The sequence below is a fragment of the Dipteris shenzhenensis genome, chromosome 12, assembly GCF_047967505.1.
Source record: "Dipteris shenzhenensis isolate YYH24624 ecotype China chromosome 12, Dip_SZ_1.0, whole genome shotgun sequence".
In the NCBI taxonomy this organism is placed as follows: domain Eukaryota; kingdom Viridiplantae; phylum Streptophyta; class Polypodiopsida; order Gleicheniales; family Dipteridaceae; genus Dipteris; species Dipteris shenzhenensis.
Window position 1 is genome coordinate 55,362,900 of NC_141607.1, and position 21,977 is coordinate 55,384,876.

At 43.6% G+C, this 21,977-nt stretch overlaps 1 protein-coding gene across 4 annotated transcripts in view; it reads left to right on the forward strand.

Annotated features, from left to right (window-relative positions):
- LOC147896423 (E3 ubiquitin-protein ligase DA2-like) overlaps window positions 1-15,335 on the forward strand; it is a 30,267-nt gene extending 14,932 nt beyond the window's left edge. For 3 of the 4 annotated variants that reach the window (XM_087382587.1, XM_087382584.1, XM_087382585.1), the window contains 6 exons: window positions 1,808-1,859; window positions 2,029-2,074; window positions 2,413-2,494; window positions 2,676-3,130; window positions 14,136-14,202; window positions 14,369-15,335. In XM_087382587.1, the coding sequence (XP_087238713.1) occupies window positions 1,808-1,859; window positions 2,029-2,074; window positions 2,413-2,494; window positions 2,676-3,130; window positions 14,136-14,202; window positions 14,369-14,425 (759 nt within the window). In that variant the 3' untranslated portion in view covers window positions 14,426-15,335. The remainder of the gene's footprint in view (window positions 1-1,807; window positions 1,860-2,028; window positions 2,075-2,412; window positions 2,495-2,675; window positions 3,131-14,135; window positions 14,203-14,368) is intronic. The other variant, XM_087382586.1, reaches the window with a different exon arrangement.
- The last annotated feature ends 6,642 nt before the right edge of the window (window positions 15,336-21,977 follow it).

Consider the following 21,977-nt stretch of genomic DNA (forward strand, 5'->3'; position numbering starts at 1 on the left):
TCCTTTGGAAGTGAAAGAACCATTCAAAGATTCATTTCTTTATTTTTTTGTATTAATTATGTGGATTATTAAGACTCTCTTGACGATATTTTGAGTTAAAATTTTTAGATGTGTGCACATCTGAAATTGAAAGCAAATAGTGTTAGACCTTGAGCAGTCAACCTTTTTCTCTGTCCAATTGATGCAACTAGGTTGAGAGATCCTTGTTTAATGATGAGTCGGTGAACAAACACACTATGTTAAAGGGTTCAATGGCTGAATTTGAAGATGTATGTCCAATAGAGGTAGCTTATGGATCACCCCTGCATATGGTAGTTGATCATGCTGTATAAATTTTGCCTAGAGGAAAGCTTTTAAATTCAGGGGTGAGCTAGGCTAAAGAGGATGCAATCTGTAGAAAAAAAGGATATCTAAGAATGGGACATCTAAGACCTAATCCTCCATGGAGATTACTGGTTTGACTGGTTAAAGAGAAAAAAGACGGTAGGCTCTGTTGATTATTGGGCTTAAAACAGTTAGCTATTAAAAACAAGTAACCCTTTCAGAGTTCATTTGGTGCAAAAACTTTTGCCAAGATAGATCTAAGGTCAGGATGTGATCAAATCTGAATCAAGGGATTGATTTGCTTTAAACTTTAGAACCAGCCGTGGGCACTATGAACTTTAGTCATGCCCTTTGGATTGACTAATGCTCAAGAAACTTTCCAATAGATGATGAATGGTTTATTTGTAGAAAAACAGAGAGAAAGATGTGCCCAGGATAGAGAGTTCACATTACAAGCACTTCACATATTCAACTTCTGCAAATACTCAGAGTCACACAGTGAAGGGAACTGTGATTTATTACAACAGACCAAAATAGTGATCCAATTACAAAATGTAACCGTAGGGTTCCCATATGGTGAGGAATTTCTGCTGCATCAGAACTCCAGCTCCACATGCTGCAGGGAGAGGCTTAGGTAGGCTAGGGTAGGCATGAGATAGAGTAGAGACACATTGGAATTGAGGATCAGGTGAGAGGGGAGGGATTTATATAGGGGCAGATGTGACTCCTACTGCTGGCTCACCAGATAGGCGACTAGTCTAGTTGGCCGGCCGACCTGCTGTCGTCTGACTGGCCCCGCTGCCTATAAAAGCCCATATGCAGGGTTCTTTCCCAGACAAAGGGTGCTACTCCTGCGCAGCACTGCATCTTTCTGCTCCACCAAATAAAGGGCAAACAGCCCTCTAAAAACAAGCTTTGAAAAGAGAACAAAGTGGATCTATCTTCCCCAGGTGCCTGCCGAATAATTTAGGGCATAATAACACCTCAAAAATAATCCCTGGGCAGGCCTAATGCCCCTTGATAAGGCTCACATGCAGGTGCTTCCTTAATATTTCAACACCCCCTCAGTGTGCCTGGCTGTGGGCTTTTACTCAAAGATCCTGCGTCAGAAGGTTAATTACATTCTCCTTTGTCGAGCAATGAACTTGCTCCAACCTGTGAATGTAATTACGGGACAACAAAAAGGAGCAGCCTTCTAGAATATCCTAGAGCAAAGATAATTTATCAGCAAGAATTTGTCCACCATACCATGGGCCCTCGCACTAGGGACAGAACTATTTCAATGGGTGCCAAAGTTCTCATTCTATATGGTGTTTAGAAGCATATAATGTTAAAACAGGAGGATTAGTTGGGATTGTACGAACACAAGGTCTGGCTGTTTTTTTTTGGGGAATGAGATATAACATTATGCAGTTTGAGTGCTTTATGATTATAAGGGATCAATATTGTGGCTTATTGTACATATTTCTCTATTGTGCTGCAGTTCTACCCAACTCTAAACAGATCAAAATGCTGTTGGAAATGCATTTGCACAGGTATGAGTGCCAGCTTGTCTTTTTCTCAAAAAATCTTCGTTTAAGTTTCTCTGGTAATTTGGCAGTGCCAGCTGAAGGTAATCGAGCCTCAGGATCTCATAGTTTGGCAGAGCCAGCTTAAAGCAATCTAACCTGAAGGACGTTAATTCAATTTCTTGTTCATTTGCAGAGTGCTTCCTGCAAATTAAGGCTCCACATTCGGTGCAGCCAACTCAGTATCTTTAAAAGTCTCTGTATGATGCTCATCCTCGAGGGAGGTTGAATCTAGTGTTTAATTCTGTTGGTTTAGGAGCTACACTAGCTACACACGTCTTACAGGCTGTTGGCATGCTACAGCAAGTGACGGTCGTGTATACCTTTTAAGCATTCCACATGATTTCACAGTTCTTGTTGAAGATGTTTAGTTTGGAGAAAGCAAGTTCATGACAATTTATAGGGGGTGTGGCATTCTCCATAGATCCATTGTGACTAGGTTTTAGCTCCTTCCGATGTTCCTTCTTTTGGATATGATAAAATGAATCCTCCATTCTTGTTTTTTTCTTTGACCTGTTAGATGCCCCTTCTGCAAAACACCCAATTATGCAGTTGAATATCGTGGAGCAAAAACATTGGAGGAGAAAGGAGTTGAGCAAGCAGTAAGTGGATCTTCTTGTGTGTGTGCGTGTGCTGCTATTATATGTCCTCTCTGTTTGGTTTTATGGATTAACAAAAGATTGCCAATTCTACATATATATGTTTTATGGACGTATTTACTTTCTTTGCTTGTGATTCCGCATACATATTGTTGATAGATGGATTTTGGCCTTTACAATACAGGAAGAACAAAAAGTAATTGAAGCCAAAATAAGGATACGCCAAAAAGAGTTGAAAGATGAACATGAGCAACTCCAAAGAAGAGAGGGAGGCCAACATCATTGTCGGCTCAACCTTCATTCAGAGGTTGTAAGACACAATTTTTCAAACTCACACGGATGCAGTGTTTCCACAGCAGCTGCAGATGATGGTGTCATACCAAGGGGAGAAAATGTTTCTGTTGGGAGGTTGCATGACAGGAGTCTTTCAGTAGCTACCAGAACTATGTTGGAAGAGAGGGATCTGCCTTCAACTACCGAAGCGGGCCACTTCAATGGGTCTGTTCAAGTATCAGCTGAATCACTTCTAGTGGAGAATTCAGGCAGAGGTCAGACATTGCTTGGGGATACTGGTGGCGGAACTCCATTGCATAGACTATTGGCAGACATGTCTGGATCATCAATTACAGGAACAAACTGGTATGGTATTATAAAAGGAGCAAGCTTGATTTTTAAAGGCACTGAAAATGGGAACCTTCACACCTACCTTCTACTATGGCTATACTTAGGCCCTCTCCTTGTAGAGCCTTTTCCTTGTTGGAACCATTCAGTCTATGAAACACCCTGCACCTTCTCATTCTTCTCACGCAATAGTTTCCCCTGCATAATTTAGTTTGCACAATGTTGAATAGACATTAAGAGTAAGTTTGATTCAAAATGGCAGTGATAAATGTGAATCTAGGCAAGTCATATTAATCTACCATGCATGATGCTGGCAGCATCACTGGTGCAATCGTACCAAATGTTCGTCATGTCCTAACTATCCCATGGTTACGTAAGATGATCCTAGGTCAACTTGACCTCCATAATACCAGCAATCTTGTGTCCAAACATGGACATGACACATAGGTTTGTGTGTGGGTTGAGTTATGAGAACCTAGCCCGACGATGCCACTTGTATATAATGCAAGCATTTCAACAAAGATAGTTGCACAATGTAGGTCTGTGTAGTGTGCACTCTTCTTATGTTGTGGGATGTTCAATCTCTCTCTCTCTCTCTCTCTCTCTCTCTCTCTCTCTCTCTCTTGGGATGCATTCAAATACTTGGGAATAGATGTGCCAGCAAATCATAGATGGAATGATTGTGTCCATAGAAGGATAGATGCTGGGTGGGGAAAGTATTATCATTTTGAAAATGACTGCAGAAATAGTGACACTAAGAGATGGAGCATCAAACGGATTCTATTTGATGCATATGTGGTGCAAACAGTGCTATATGCAGTAGAAGTATGGGGAGGAAGCATCTCAGCATCAAAATGGAATGATATTGAAAAAATACAGAAATCATTTCTAAGACGGCATCTAGGAGTCAAAATTACTACACCGTACTCAATCATGCTTATTGAGACTGGTACAAGGCCCATTGAACTGAGAGCACTACGAAGGGTTTTCAAATATGTGAAGAAGGTCAAGAACATGGGGTGGCAGAGATTACCAATGAAAGCATGGGAAGCAAGTAAAAGGCCTCAAAAGACAAACAAAAGCAAGATGTTATCATCTGGTTGGTGGCAAGACATTCAAAGATGGTTCCAAAGATGGAGAGTAACATCCTACCTTGAGATGTCATCCGGGGAAATGGATGAGAAGGCATTTCATAAAGCTTTGTTGGGAATATTGCAACAAAAATGGCAATCAGCTGAGAAAAGGGCTAAGTATGAGTACTATTGTACACATATCAATCCCATCTATTGGGACACCTACTCCAAGGAGGAAGATAATGCACAAAAGTACATAACTATACCCATACCTGCAAATGCAAGAAGAAGTATTGCACTCATCCGCACCCGATCACACACTTTGGAGGTAGAGAAAGGTGCTTGGGGAGATGTCTCAAGGGAACAAAGATTTTGCAAGTTATGTGACCAAGAACAAGTAGAGACAGAGGCACATGTCCTCCTTACATGCCCACGATATGCATGCATAAGGAGGGACTTTAACAACATTACAAAGGAACACGACACCCTCGCAAGCTTGCTTTCACATACCCATATAGCCACTCTGGGCAATTTTATTGCCAAGATTCTTCAATATCGGGAATGTTGTATTACTCAATGTATTTCAGAATAGTTGTTTTCCTACCCCTTCCATAAAAGAAGGGAGACACTTGTATTGTGATTTTCATGGGTCCCATGGGTCGGTTTCTCGGCCCCCAGAGGACGGTAATACATTCTTCTTCTTCTCTCTCTCCCTAGGACATAGTGGAGTAGAGGAACTCTCTCTCTCTCCCCCCATCCCCAGGACATAGTGGAGTAGAGGAGGAGATAGCCGACATGAGGACAGCATGGATCAGCGGAAAGAGACGGCACATAGTGGTGGAGCTAGGGACACAGAGACGACACATGGTGCAGAGGTTGACTAGAGCACGCATGATGGAGGCCTAGCCCATCCCAGCTCTACTAGAGGGGACCATCTGAGCTGATGCGGCTCTCTTAACATGGCCCACTTGATATAGAGATCATGGAGACCACGACTCCCACCCACAGTAAGAGACGATCTGATAGACACAAATTCATAACATCTTTGCAGCCCACAGGATGTGGGAAAGGTCACCTCCCCATATGTAAGCCCCCATATGAGGAGAGCATGGGGGAGGTGGACCTAGGTTTTGAGAGAAGGCCACATGGGCAGCACTATGGCTGCCATGGGGGCAAAGATCAGAGAAAGAAAAGAGAAATACCTGGAGCTCTCGAGGCTGCCTCAGATGGTGAGACTGTGCAGGATGGATGGTGAGGGCAACAGCCCCTGGATCTAGGCTTGGCAAGAGGTGCCACATGGCTGAGAGGCTCTGGGCAACAGGTGACAGCATGGTGAGGTATCGCGGACAGATGGTGCAGCATGGCGGGAGTTTGGAGGCAGGTACACGGAACACATGGCGCAAGGTGGCAGGAGAGCCTGCAAGGGGAGCCAGCAACCAGGTCGGCCTGTTTGGAGGCTGGTAGGGCTGGTCACAGCCAGCTTACCAGGCCTGGAACAGGGCCAGACTATGGGGGCTGGACCCCACAAGGTTAAAGGACATATGGCGCTGGTTTTAGGGGCCAGAACAGGTTGGCCAAGAGGGGAGAAATTGACCGACCAGGTCGGCTAGTTTGTGGCACCTGGTCCATGGACTGCCCCAGGGTTTCATGTTCAGATGGATGCTGTAATTTAGAAGGGGGCAGTACAGGATTGCACATGATTTTGGTATGTGCCTCGATGAGGTGCATGGTTTGCTTTTAGAGCAAGCGCGTAGGTAGTACGACGATCTGGTATGTACTTGATGTTCTTCAGTTAAGCCTTTATAGCTTGCTGTGGAGAGAATCTTCTCTTCATGTAACCGGCCTTTGATCGACAAAAGGCAATGTAACAGACTCTACTATCTCACAAATCTGAAATACAGCCAACTTGAAACATTGCCATTGTCCACAAACAAAACTCAGAGCATATAACTTCACTGAATAGCATCATTGAGTCAAGGGAGGCTAGAATGCCCCTACTCAAAAGCATGAAGAGTGACACCTGTTGGCCCCAACACTTGGCGTCCCTTGTGGTATTTATTTAATTACTGGTTATCTCAAATACAAAGGGACTCCCTTCAAGAGCTCACCCCCAGGTGCAACCCAGTACAATGCCAACCCATGGCTGTGCTAGTGACCTACTCCCAGTGCTATTCTCTTGGTTCCTTTTAGTAGTGATGCATAACACAAGTAGAACAACCTGACAACATGCCAAGCAATGCATTCACATATATCCAAGCCATTACTGGGCCCAAGGCTAGCCATTGCACCCCCAGGAAGAGAGTATCACAACTAGTGCCCCAATCCTCTTCCGGGCCAATGGCAAGGCATCCAACCTTGCAGAAACTCAGTGAAAATGGCAGTAGCATAGAGTAGAAAGAGAAGATGAGAATCCAGCCAACAGAAAAAGGCTGTTTCAGCCCAGAACAGCTCCAGAAGTAGGTTGAATAGCAGACATCAAACTCTGGTAGGAGGGAGCTGCCTATGAGTGACTTCCAGCAGCAGAAAAGATAAAAAAAGAGAGGGTACAACAAACTGAAACAGATCTTCCATGATTTCGACCACCAGAATGGTGATTCCAGCCCACCAGCAACTCCGTTTTCAGTGCGCCTTGCACCAAGTAGGAGCAGGAAGAGAGGCGTCCAAGAATATGGCTTCAGAATCAAGAAATGAAGATTTTTGTCGCGAAGAAATTCGAGAAAAGCTCCAAAAGTGGCCCAGAATGGAGGCATCTAGGTCCAGGAAGCATGCCAGCAGCAGAGAGCACCAAGGGGAGGAGAACTCTCGCGAAGAAAGTTCAAAAATCGACTTCAGCCAGCAAGAGGGAGGCTGCAAAAATCCGCCATCTTTAGAATGAGGCTGCTCTGGTAGGGGAGAAGAACAAAACAGCAAGGAAGGGCTCCAGGGGCTTCCAATGGTGACACCTAGGTGCCACAAGGCAAGCAAAGAGGCCACACACAGAGACATGTACAAAATGAGGCGTGTGATTTTAATGTCCCTAGGGGAGTCAGATGGCACACCATAACCCCAATGCTTGGGAACCAATCACCCTAGTTTGTAGGATCTCTAGGGGGTTAATTTTTAAAGAATGACCCCACTGAACCAAACCAATGACCTTAGAAATTGAAACCATTCTAATAGCACTAGGAGTTGCACTTATTGCACTTGTACCTTTTGGGCATTAACTAAGGCCCCTAGCCTGGTTCCCTAGGCTAAATTCAGTGACAGTTAGTTTAGACAATTCACCATCACCACCACGTCCCCGCGACACTTCATATGTCTCAGGTAATCTGAGATTGGAAGGAATGGGCCTTCTTCGAAGGCAAAAGGGGAAGTGTGGGTGCTTCTTCAAATCTCGGACACAGATTGCTAGAAGGTGATGGGCAAGGTGTACTGAAGCCAGAAGAGTATCTGCTTGAGAGCTCAGTGAGAGTTAGTGGTCTAGGTTATCTGGATTTCTCGAGATGGTTCTTTTGTTGTAGACTTTGCCAAAGGAAGGATGGTTTGAAACAGACCCTTAGAGCATGGTGCCTAGAAGACTCCAGGTGGTTCACTCATTATGACGGTGACAATTGGAAGATCGTGGCGTTTGGGTTGCTCGAGTTTGAAGGCGGGAACATGACTGAAGGTGGTGGTGCCAAGGTGCTACCAGAGATGAACCTGTGTACCAGGATGGTGTGAAGAAGTGGTACACCGGATGGTGTGCAGAAGCGGAACTGGACCTGGTGGAGCAAGAGCCACTGGATGAAGAGTCAGTAAAAGATTTCGACATCAAAATGTTCCAGAGGACTACGACCAGGGAGTTACTGGAGCATCGTCATCGACGTGTTGGCATTGGGCCGAGATGTGTCGGTGAGGGGGGGTGTTGAAAAGGTCACCTTCCCATCTGTAAGCCCCCATATGAGGAGAGCATGGGGGAGGTGGACCTAGGTTCTGAGAGAAGGCCACATGGGAACCACTATGGCTGCCATGGGGGCAAAGATCAGTGAAAGAAAAGAGAAATACCTGGAGCTCTAGAGGCTGCCTTAGATGGTGAGACTGTGCAGGATGGATGGCGAGGGCAAGAGCCCCTGGATCTAGGCCTGGCAAGAGGTGCCACATGGCTGAGAGGCTCTGGGCAACAGGTGACAGCATGGTGAGGTATCCCGGACAGATGGCGCAGCATGGTGGGAGTTTGGAGGCAGGTACATGGCCTGTAACACATGGCACAAGGTTGTGGGAGAGCCTGCAAGGGGAGCCAGCAGCCAGGTCGGCCTGTTTGGAGGCTGGTAGGGCTGGTCACAGCCAGCCTACCAGTTCTGGAACAGGGCCAGACTATGGGGGCTGGACCCCACAAGGTTAGAGGGCATATGGCCCTGGTTTTAGACCCCAGGAGGGGCCGGAACAGGTCAGCCAGGATTGACTGACCAGGTCGGCCAGTCTGTGGCACCTGGGTCGGTAGTATTCCCAGCCCTCTGGGTCTATAAAAGGAGGGCCTTTGTGCCCTATATCCACTATCTAGCCACAAACAGAGTTGTAGAATTTAAAACCCCCCGTAAAATAAGAGTGGATGCGAGTACTGTATGTAATCCCTTTATTTCAACAGACCTTATCAAGAAAGACAGTATCACAAGCAGTGCCGGTCAATGGGTATGGTTTGGATGCATTTTAGCGTGCAACTCCTTAAATATTAAATGTTTTACATTAGGATGGGATTACATTAGAAGTCGAGTTCAGAAAGTGAAGTTAGCTAAGTACTTGTTAAACTTGACCCGAGACCCCCTTTTAAGTCTGACTGGAAACTCAGATTGGAGATGTCTGGATGGATCTGGAGACACCCGTCCATCCTCAGTTTGGCAGGGATACTGGTCAGCAGAGGTATTATGAAAAACTTGGCTGGAGACCTGCAGACTTAGCTCACTCATTTACAGCACACCTAGGCTGGTTTGCAGACAGCAAGGTGGAAGGGATCTAGTTGGAGAGTCTACATACGCTTGAGGTGGAGCACTCGGGCTGAAGTCTAGATATATCCGACATATAGTAGAAGTACCTTGTGGTAAGATCAAAGGAGCACGCTCTAGTGGGACTTTGGATCTATCTCTCTTTTGTTGTGTCTATAGTTTTGGACGGAAATATATTGTTTTGGTAGCTTCTATATCTGGTTGGATTATTGTCTATTGATGAGTCTGCACATCTATGTGATGCACATAAGTTTAAGAAGTTTGTGATTCCACTCCCACACACACACAGTGTGAGCTCCTAGGCTATTCTATTAGTCTTCCACTGTGCGTACCTTGTGTTGGTTGATTTCTAACATAGGAGAGCCACCGTGGCATCTAGTTATATCTTTTGAGTATAGGAGGCACACCATAGGAGAGCATACCACTGTTGGGCGCTGATGATGTCAGTGGGGATGTCATAGTAGGAGGCACACCATAGGAGAGCATACCACTGTTGGGCGCTGATGATGTCAGTGGGGATGTCATAGTAGCTAGTCCTTGCTATGCGTGATGGAGTCTATGGTTTTCAATCTTATGAGTGACTATCGTGACATTGAAACTGCACTATGTTGTGTTTTTAGAGGATGAGTTTGGAAATGTTCCTGGATTCATCTAGGTGTATGCTTCTGCCGTATTAGCAGACATGCAAATTTCAGCTTGTGAAGTTTCTGTCCAAGTTGCGGCTTGCTGGTATTGTGATAATTCTTTCTATCTTAAATGGTGCGTTGTCCTATCAGCTAGATTTAGATGCTTGTTTGGGAGAGACTAAAACGAAATCGTTTAGACTTCACAAGCAGTTGTAGCTTGAATGAAGAGATTTTGGACTACTTTTTGATTAGTCTTCTTTAGTGCTAGCCTTCGTCATGGCTGAGTTTGCCCTTCACCTCCGGAGTGCTGATAAAAACTCAGTACAAAGACTTTGTATAAAAGGATGCTCAAGGATGTGTGGGTGTGTGGATTTGTATGTGTGAGAGCATATTTTTATACTATGGTCTACACCCACTGCTGGGCGCTGATGACGTCAGTGGGGATGTAATAGTAGCTAGTCCCTGCTATGCGTGATGGAGTTTATGGTTTTCAATCTTATGAGTGACTATCGTGAGATTGAAACTACACTATGTTGTGTTTTTAGAGGATGATTTTGGGAATGTTCATGGATTCATCTAGGTATATATCTTTTGAGTACTAGGTTTTGAGTACTAGTATCTAAGTGCTAGCTTTGAGTACTAGTTTTTGAGCTGGAGTTCTTGTAGCATAGCACTTAGCAAGAACCTTAGCAAGCCCTTTGCTTCAGCCCACCAGTGGCTTGTATGATTTACTCTTGGATTATACTTTTGTCTCATAGACCCGCGAGGCCTCCCGAAGACGATAATACATCTCTCTCTCTCTCTCTCTCACACACACACACACACACACGCGCGCGCGTGCGCCAGGGATACAACAGACTAGCCAGCGGACCGAGGCACAGTATGAGATTAGGGGCCTTCCCTCCATACTCACCAGACTGGAGGCAGGGCCCACATGAGTGACAGTGGCACTTGTTTGTCGCAGGGTCATAGCCAAGAGACCAAAGCTGGCCACACATGTTGACAACTGCCAACGTGCCATCACAGGTTTTATGCCACCACAACTGTCAGTAGCCTCGTACAATGGCATCCCCTTCTCAGGGTTGATGCCCCGTTAACTCCCATTCTTTGAGCTTGGAGAGAGTTTTATCTCTATGTATTGATGCCGTTATGATCATGATTATGGTTTTTTATTTGTGTGTTCATGATGGGTGCTGATGCTCGCTTTGTGGCTCCACCCCTCAGCTCATTTTATCAGGTTTCTTTAGTCTCATAGACTCTTTGGTCTTTTGAAGATACTCTCTCTCTCTCTCTCTCTCTCTCTCTCTCTCTCTCCAATGCCCCAGATATACACATATCAGGGATGACTACTGGCAGACACCACTCAGCTCTCATTAGTTCTCACCATTGCCCCCTCCGGCAACGTTGGGATCTTTTGTGATTCGTCTTTTTTCGTACTTGAAAATACTTGACCCCTCCACATCGGAGGAGATTTTTTTACTGATGATTAGGTCCCATGGGTCATTTTTGGCTGCTCGAGGACGATAATAAATTCTACTTCTACTTCTACTTCTCTCTCTCTCTCCGCGTTCCTCATTTTAGTGAGCGTATAAGAGAGTTGAGTAGAGGTAGCGTTGAAAGATGCAAAGCTAGACTTCCAATAACAATATGGATAAGTGTGTGAAGAAACATATGCTCCGCCAACCAAAATGGATTCCATTAGTTTTTTTGTCTCATGATCGGCCAATAACAAATGGAATATGTATTAATTGGATGTAAAGATTGCATTCTTAAATGAATACTTAGATGAAAATGTCTACATGCATCAACCACAAGGATTTCTTAAGAATGGAAAAGAGAATCAAGTATGCCGATGACTGAAGAAAAGTCCCTATGGCTTAAACCAAGCACCTAGAAGTTGCTAAAGTAGAATTGCCAAGTACTTTGCTAATCTAGGTGGGATACAAAAAATCCAATTGAGATTGTATACCCTTCTACAAAGTTTATTGAGAAGACATTCCTATTGTAGTTTTATGTGTAGATAATTTAATAGTAGTAAGAAGTACTGAAATCTTAATAACAAAGCTCAAATAAGACTTATTTATAGAGTTTGACAAAGATCTTGGACTTATGCATTATTGTCTTGGTATTGAATTTTAGAGAGATGCAGATAGCACATTCATGAGTCAAGATAAGTTTGTTGACCACTTACGAAAGAAGTCTTACATGTAAGATTGCTAATTAACGAAAGATGAACAAAAGGCAACTATGAATGAATTGGTTTGTACATAACTCATGTGTTCTTTAATAAATTTAACAATCACTAGCATTATGTTATGCCGTTAGTTCATTGACACAATCTATGTCACATTTAAAGAAATTTCATTGGAATGCTATCAAAAGTGTCTCAAGGTATGGTTACTGAGATTGTGACTATGCTGGTGATCAGAATACAAGAAGTTCAACCCAAGGTTATGCTTTTTGCAACAACTAACAGTTTCTTTTGTCTTTGACAAAATAAAAATATGGATCCCTTACCATGAAGTAGTATGGCTTAGAGGACTAACGGACTAGCAAAGCATCCAATACATCATTTCAAGGCAAATCATATTGATGTATGAGAGCATTTCATGAGGGAGGGCTACTTGGTGACACATGCTATAACAGTGTGACAAACAGATTATATTACATGCATATTCACCAAGCTACTTAGAAAAGAGCTTTCCAAGAAACACCACCAAGCTCTTGGTTTGACGTAGAGGAAGGTCATTCTCATCAAAGGAGAGTGATGGAATGTTATGCTTAGTCGTTCTTCAAACCCTAGAATCAACATCTTGAGAGATCGACCTACTTCATGAATCTCAACATCATGTGCAAGTGTGAATATGTAGTTGGAGCACGTGGTCAAACACGACAATGCTGAAGTAATTTTTTGGGATTTTGCTTTTGTTGGTATGAAAAGATTCAATTTTTATTGTATGAAATTGGTCAGGTTTTTTCTAAGGATGTTCCTGAGGGTTTACCTCCAAAGAATGTGGTAGACCATAGAATAGTAGTGGTGCCAGGAGCTGTTCCTATTTCTAAAGTGCCTTACTGTGTAAGCAAAATGAAAAAGGAAGAGAATCAATTACCTGAGGATCTTAGAACAGGGTAGATTCATCCCAGTAGTTCCCCTTGGGCTGCACTAGTTCTTTCAGTTAAAAGTTTTGCAGAGATTATCAAGTATCCAATGCCATGTACTGATGACCTCTTTGATCAGTTACAAGGAGCATAGTATTGTAGTTAAAAAGTGCTGTTGGACCCTTTATTTGCTTTTCAAAGTCATCCATGGGTGACACAGCATGGAGGCTTTTGCCTCCCCCCTGAGGAGATGCTCTAGTTTGGGGGCCAGAATTCTGTTTCAGCTTCTTGACTTTCTCCATTTCAAGCAGCTTGTGATGTTTACTGGCTATTCTATATTTGTACTTTCAGGAGACATGATTGTAATAATTCAGGTCATGGCCTTCAAGATTAGCGGTTAGTCTATTTTTTCTCGAATGATTGTAATAATTCAGTGTCTTGGTCATGCTGTTCCTGTGTATATCCTATTGCTTGTCAAAGGAAGGTTTCATCCTAGTTTGCTAGTTTGTTCTTCACATAGTTGATATGGCCATTCCATGTGCTAGTGATAAAAGCCATCGTTTGCTTCGAGAGAGCTTGGAGAGGGTAGATACCCTGGTTGTCCTGCTCCACTCCCAACACTCTAGTCCAGTCGTCTCAATCACCGTGGAAGGACAAGTGAAGTACCCTCTGATATGACTGTAACATGCATGCAAGCTACCTTCTAAAGTCTCAAATGCATGCATGGGTAGACTGATTGAGTGCGGAAGCTGCCCCCCCCAAACCCCCCACCCCCACCCCTTCTCCTTCCTTCCATCTGACTCCATAGAAGGTATTTCTTTAAAGTCTTCCTGTGCTGGAGATGGAGGGAGGCAGGTTGTTCCTCCTCCCTGCTGCTGCTGCTGCTGTATAGGTTGAGAAGCAGCTGTTACTAAGGGGCTTTGTTGCTGGACTTGCTGCCTGTCTTCTTGATGGCGCACGAGGGGCTTGGGGACTGTTTGTATGGTTATTCCCTTCCCAAAGTTTGCAAGGTCAGTGGCTGTCAGTGATCAACAATTTGACAGGTCAGATGGCCAACGTGTCGGGTTTTAGACCAAAAGTCTGTCTTTTTCTGCATACCTCGACATCTGGTTCCCTGCTTTTTTTCTTATATGCTGGTTATGAAGAACTGTGCTCCTGTCTGTGGCTTGAATGGGAGGATGTCTAACCTTTTGTCATTGGTGCTTGTGTGATTGTAAAACCATGTATATTATGGAATTGAAAAGTGAAACATGGTACTTTTGTGCAGGGATGATGAGTTTGCTCTGGATCGAGAGGATGTAATGGTTATGGAGGCCATCTGGTTGTCAATTCAGGTAATGAGTAGCACATAGCTGAAAGAAGGTATTTGTTGTGCTTCTTGAATCTAGCTTATTCACTTGAAGAAGCTCCGGATCGAACACATGGATTAATAGAGGTGGATTCAGCATGTAAGCGCGGCTCTTATGACAGTTTTTATTCACCTCAGAAGACGTTTTGTAGGAACAAAAGTATTTCCTTAATGCTGTGCAGGAGCGGAGTCCCCGGTGGCAGTGTTAATTATGGCTTTTGAAGTTTCTACCGCAACATATAGTTTTGTTGACAATTATACTGACACTGAATCAAATAGTCATGAGAGTTTGGGGGACATGCCCCGTCCAGGAGCTCACAGGTGTACTTGCTGGTGCTCTTGCAACCTCAGTAGAACGACAAGTTCTGAGTATTGATGGTGCAAGTACACTGTCCAACAAAGCAATGAAGTCTTTCCTGGTGCTTGTGATGAAATTTCAGAAATCAGTATTTTTAAGAAACAATTGCAGACGAAACACAGGGCGGTTTGTCGCAGAGGTTATGCGGTTTCTGAAAGTGCCAGTTACTGACCAAGTCACATCCACATATGCTACTCCAACAAGATCCTGTAGTCATTCAGGTGAGGATGATAAATTGGGATCTCTGCTGCCAAACATTATTTAGATTGGGAGGGGGAGAAGGGATTCACTTGGCTGGAATCAGATGAGAAGTTGAAAGCAGGACCTTAAGGTTGGATAGAAGTCCATGGAAGGGTGGTAGAGTACTCCCTATTGACAGGAATGAAGACTGACTATGCCTGCAAAAAAAAAGTCAGGAACTTTCACCAGAAGCGTCAGAGAGGAAGTTGCCCTTTGCAAAAGCTTCCATTCGCCCTCCTATAGTACCTGAGGGCATTAAAGGGCAAATGATGCTAGCTTTGACTTTGTCAAGGTAGAATTTGTGGAATCAATCAAGGCAAGCTCATGATAAACTTTTTGAGAAGGAACTAATGCTTACAGATCCCACATGCTAATGATGATCACCATACAGAACGTGCCAACTTGTTTGAGCCATATGCGTAGGGCTCCTTGGCCAAACATCCAAGATGTCATCTGGCCAAAATTTTCAAGAGTCAATTTTAAAGTGTTCCAAAGTCTAAATGAAAGAGGTGCTTTTTGTGATTGAGAGGTTCTGGTAAATATTATATGCTTGGATATGCACATTCTCTCAGTATTTAGGGATACAGGAAGTCATAGGGGATCAACCATTTCCCACGACATGGCTTTTTCTAAGCATTCACCTTGCACTACATCTTGTCTACTCTGTACTAACTTAATTTGATGTTTGTTATATCATTAAATTTTCAGGGATTCTAGTAATTAGGAGCTTCTCTTTGTAAGTCAATTGCATGGGAGAAATTCTTCACGAGGATGGTGTAGAAAAGGGGGTAGGGGCAGATTTGGAGAAAAGGGGATAGAAGAGAAGGGAGAGAGAGATAGGGGGAGAAGGGAGGAGAAGGGGCAAGAGAGAGAGAGAGGGAGAGAATGAGGTAAGGAAGAGAGAGAGAGAATAGGGAGGAGAGAGGGTGATAGAGCATAGGCAGCAGGTAGCAGGAAGGAGGGAGAGTAGATAGGATTACATGTCACATCCAAAAGTGTACAATGAGTGGTGGATGGAGACTCACATAGTCCCTCCACATTTCCCACCTAAAAGGCCTCTAAAGTAACCCTTTCCCCCCCTTCATTACTGCCATCCCTTCCCATAGAGTTTTGCCCTTAAAAATTTTCATCCTGGCTTTCCAAAAAGGTGCAGCAAACACCAACTACTAATCAGCCGGGTAGGAGATAGGGGTAGTCTTGGACAATGCTTTGTGGCTGCCATGAATTCTCATCCTCAGGGAGTCCTTGCCACTTCATAAGATACTCTATGTAGATCTTGTTTTGGAGCACATGGTCTCTAAAACCGATGATGTGCTTCGGGACATAGAGGATGTGACTCCCCTCACTCATAGGTGGTAGCTCAAGAAGAACTTGGACACATAGAGGATGTGACTCCCCTCATTCATAGGTGGTAGCTCAAGAAGAAATTGGACATGCTGTCCTACATTCGGCTTCAAGAAGGGGACATGGAAAACATTATGAATCTTGTAGGTATTGGGTAGCTCCAACTCATATGCCTCCTCTACAACTTTGCAGATGATCTTGTAAGGAGCACAATACTTGTGAACAAGCTTCGTGGTGGTGGTATCTTTCAACGAGGCATAACGGTTCTTACGGAGGCAAAGATGCACATAATCTCCTTCAAAAGAAAGATACCTCTTGCGTTCATCCGCATACTTTTGCTTGGCTTGGGCATCTTGCATATTCTTCTTAGCCAATTGCAAAAGGGCATCCATTCTTTCCAAATCAACTCTTGCTTGCTGATTTTTCACATTCATGTTTGCAATTCAGAGCGGCATTCCAATCCTGCATCCATACATTGCTTCAAAAGGCCTCAAGCCAATAGAAAGGTGCTTGGTACTGTTGTAACAAAATTCAGCAAGAGCCAACCATTTATCCCATGGCTTCTGTGTATCATGATAAAAGTGCCTCAGGTATTGCTCCACCCATTTGTTCACTGATTGTCCATCCGTCTTACGGTGGTAAGTAGTGCTAGGTTTGAGGTGTACCTATTGCTGTGAATAACTCTTGCCAAAAGTGACCCATAAATTTTGCATCTGTCACTGACAATTTCGTGAGAGAAGCTATGATGTGTAAAAACATGCTCAATAAATTGCCAAGCAACCTGTGATGCTGAATAACATGTCTTAAGTGATACCCACATGTCTTGCCATAAGAGGTGAGTGCATTTCGTGCTCCTATAACTCTCGAAATGTGGGAGCTGCCTTTGAATTATGCATATATTCTTCTCAAATCAAATGAATCCACTCCTAAATGGTGGAAACGGCAGATAAACTACAAGTCCACATTTTATACAAGGCATCGACAATCACATTTTCTTTCCCCTTCTTGGATTGAACTGCAACCAACAACCTCCTGTGCTTCATGGACAAATTGAGTTGCGTAAGAAAGCACTAGGGAGTCCAATGATTCGTATTAACCTTAATCTTGCTACCATTCAGGTAGTGGTGCCATTTCTCAAAAGCATCTAGGATAGCCAACATTTCTTGATCATAAACATGATACTTCAATTCTTGGCCTTAAATTTCTTACTTCCGAAAGCTATAACTCCATGCTTTCGTCTCAGAACAGCCCCCAGGCCTTTGCCACAATGAAGGGCCGTGATAAATCAGGGCATACAAGTACAGATGCAATACTCAAAGGCATCTTTGAGGTCCTCAAAACTGAGTTGTGCTTTCGGACAAAAAGGAAAATCAGTTCCCTTCGTGGTCCCAGTGTCAGGAGCCTCATTCGCATCATGTGTTCTCGCCGTCTCATCATGAGAGGCGTTCGAGGAATTTGTGACATCAACCAAATCCTCATCATCAGAGTTCAATGATTATGCTAAGCTTGGCTGAACCAGTGTTCCTCATTTTACATACATCTCGATGCTAAAGGGGCCATTTCTACCACACTTCAAGCACAAGTTTTCTTTCTTCCTACCATCCATTATGGCCCTAGTATACTGTTTAATTTTTTATTTTTCATTTACAGTAGTAGGCTTGGCTCCTAGCTTGGCATTTGATGGCCTATATGGCTTAGCATAGGGCATCTTACTCCCTGAAATAGTAAGAAACTGTGAAAGAGTGCTCCTGCAGATTTCTTATCCTTCCAATCACCCAACTCAGGCTTCTTCTCAGCCTCATACGCAATACCATGCATGCTATCTATTACATTCTTATACTTGCTGGCATACTTTGGCTCAAATACTTTTGCAAGCTGTGCTGTCTTATCAACAATGTGAGGGTTATGTCCATTCGCATCTGCATCCAGGGAAGGACTCAATCCATGGATGAAACGCAACAGCTTCCTTTTTCGGATACGTCTTGTAAAAACAAGGAAAGCTGAAAGAATATCATCTGTGGTCACTCGCTACCCATTTCTAGTATTCTATTGCAAAGTAACACCACCTGCTTGATGCACAGGTTGCGTCTGGCTCAAAGTGTTCTCACTGTCAAAGCAAATAGAAGCATGTATTCCTGGCTGAGCCTACCTCCCAAAGGCATCCCTCTAAAAAGACGACACAATAAATGCCTGAGAAGAGGACTGACCTCTCTCCCAGTTGCTGCCACACAACCCAAAACCAGATCTAAACATACTCGTGGGTGCAGTACTGAAACGATGCGTACCCGAAGGTTGATCCAACATAGACAGCTCAGCGTGTATAGAAGCAGAAAACTGTGAGTCAAAAGGTGGCTTGGTATCCGTTAAGAAAGTGATCTGTGGCACAGAAAAGACATCACCCATGTTGTATAATCCCCATCCTGGGGTACATGCAATGGTCCAGAAAATGGCTGCTCAAAGGCATGGCTTGCATCAGCCACCATAAACCCTATGCATTGGCCCAAAAACTAATCATGGCTATTGGGACTGATCCCCATGCTGGGGTGCAGGCTACTTACCCTTATCTTGGATAGCAATGGAAGATGTGATATGCTTACCAATCAGCTATCCCATATGGGCAAGGGCAGTATCCTGCATAGGCATGGCCATGGTAAGCTACTGGTTGAACTGTTGTCCCATCTAGTGAAAAGAACCCTGGAGCATAGAAGCAAGGGCATCCAAAAACTGTGCTTGCACTTCTTGGGCTTCTCTAGATCCAGGACAGAGGGCATGAATGGTAGGAACTTATGTACCGCTAGTGGATGTACCCGTTAGGCACTTGCTCATATTGAGCAGCCTCATCACTGTAATGCAAATATATCATGAGGGGCATGCTTGGGTGCCATGGTGACTGTCACGAGAGAGAGAGGAAGATCGAATGTGTGGCTTTCCCTGATATAGTGTGTAGAACCACGAAAAGGCCGATGGAGAAGTTCGGGAGGAAGGTCGTTGGTGAAGAGGCTTCAAAACAGGGCCTAAATGAGCCCAAATGGGGCTGTGGAAGGCCTTCAAAAGAGGCTTCCCCTTTCTTATTTGGGGGGGGGGGTTCCCTAAGTCAACTAGGACCGTTAGTACACTAACCTAGGACTCCTAAGGTAGTTAGGACTGTTAGTTAGTCTAACCTAACCAAACCATACTTAATCCAACCTTAATTAGATAGAGCTAACCTAACCCCACTAACTCAATCTCAGCCCCAGCATGGTTAACTTAATCAACTAATTTAATTCAACTAACTACTCCTAACCTAACCTAGCTAACCTTGATTAATAATAGAACCTTGTAGGCTACGGTTTGCAAGGTCGGGGACTACGGTGCGGGCAAGCAGATGAGAAATACGACGGGTGACAAAATATCTCATGGAAAACCTCTCATTCGATGCCAAAAGTTTGGTGATGGGACTGCAGTGACATGATTTTGGCAACGTCGAAAGTATGGCGACAGAATAACAGTGAGAGGAGATTTTGGCGCTGGGTTTGTCATGTAAGAGAAAGTGGTGTTATCCCCTTGACAATTGCATGCCAAGTTACACGGCCACATCTTGTTGCACTCAATCTTGTCCAAGCCCATGAAGCTTTTGATCACTCTAGGCTATAGGCTGTGCTTGAATCCAATTTCTTTTGTGGCTGGCTGTGGCCTCCAATTTGTTGAATTGCTTGGCAAGCTATGGAGCAATCTCCTACTATCATACCTTGTTACGTTGATTTTGATGCTACGTTCTTACAAATGAACCAGGCCAAGGAAAGGGAAAACAAAGGTGCTAGAGTTGGACCTTTGATATCAATGTAGAAAAGGGGGTAGGGGAAGATTTGGAGAAAGGGGGATAGAAGAGCAGAAGGGAGAGAGAGATAGGGGGAGAAGGGAGGAGAAGGGGTGGAGAGAGAGAGAGAGAGATGTTAGGAATTGGAGTCAAGTTGAATCAGTTTAGTGTGTCCCAGGGAGTTCTAGTGTGTCCTATGGATGCCACGTGTCACATTAGGAGTTACCCATATGCATTGGTACTCATATGTGTGTCCTATAAATGCCACATGTCACATTGGGAGTTGTCCCATATGCATTGGTACTCATATGTGTGTCCTATGGATGCCACATGTCACATTGGGCGTTATCCCATATGCATTCATATTTATATGTGTGTGTGCGCTCTATATAAGAGCTATACGTGTCACTTATCACTTGTCACATCAATTGAGTATCAAGCCTACAAGCTCTGTGGTCTACATGTGAGTACTTTCATTTTGGTTCACTGCTCTTGTCATTTCATTTCCATTTCATTATGTCTCTCTTTGGGTATCACTATCTCTCTCCCTAGCCTACCCTTTCTCTCTCCCTCTCCCTCTTCATCATGTGCCTTCATATGATATCAGAGCCTCCCTTCCTACCTTCGCCTTCTTCTTGCTCTACCTAGAGGATGAGATAAGCCTACAAATGGAAGCTACCCTCTCCTCCAAGGTAGAGCTCCCTTGCCTTAGCCTCACCATCACCTATGGGAGCTGTTGGAGCTGATCTACATCAATTGTCACTCCATTTTTTGCCGCTCATTCCCTTGGAGTGCCTCACCATTAGCTACCCCTTCAGCTCGGACCTATGTCTCACCATCAGTTGCCCCATTAGCTACCCATTAGGCCGATGGAGTTAGACAATAGAGTTTTTTCGTGAAAGGTTTTGACTACTTTCTAAAAGCACTTTCAAATTATCATCAAATTATCATGTGGTAGATTTGATGCTCATAAAGATTTAGAGAAGTATACGATGGTCAAGTGATATGATATGAGCATATAAAAGAGGGAATCCCAAGCCATGGTGGTATAATTTGTTAGGACTTGAAAAACTTAGCTAGAATTTTGAATTTGCTACCAAATCTACCAATGGTTAATTTATGTTCTTTATGATGTATAAAAGTCTTGTGGAAGGATTGTTAAAAATAAGGGGAGACTAATAAGTACATGCATGACAAGTGAAAGAGCAACGTTCTTTTGACAAAAGTGTGTCTTCATTACGAAGGGACAAATTCTTACATCTCTTTTAATAGGCCTCATGGGGGATTCTATTTTTCACAAACTATGGGCCTTTTCATAGAGTAGACCATAAATGTCCCCTTTGTCTTTATTCGGGCTTTATCCATATATCATACCTTTTTCAAATATTTATTTGTTGTCTTTTTTATCAGAATACGATAAATGGTGGTCTTGATGAATTTCTATTTGTTTTCATGTCACATTCTTTAAACTATTTTGAATTTATGTTTGAACCAAATAAGTCCATATTGATATAGTTTAGAAATCACTAAGGAAAACACTTTATCTTTTCTGTTGTTGACCTCAAACTACTTTCGTTAAAACAAAAAATATGTCATTTGTCAACAGTGTTAAATTGAGATTGACCAACATCTATTTGGAGGACATTTAAAGATTTACATATAGAAGTTCTCTTGACTATACTGCCACCACGTGTGAGCATAGTCCTGCATATGCATACTGGCCCGAATGAGCCCAAATCGGGTTGCGGAAGGCCTTCAAAAGAGGCTGTCAAAAGGCTACCCCTTTTTTGGGGGGGGGAGGGGGGCTCCCTAAGTCACCTACGATAGTTAATACACTAACCTAGGACTCCTAAGGTAGGTAGGAATGTTGGTTTATCTAACCTAACCCAACCATACTTAACCCAATCCTAGTTAGATTGACTTAGCCTAACCCCACTAACTCAGTCTAAGCCCCACCATGGTTAACTTAATCAACTAACTTAAATAACTACTCCTAACATAACCTAGCTAATGATGGGACTGC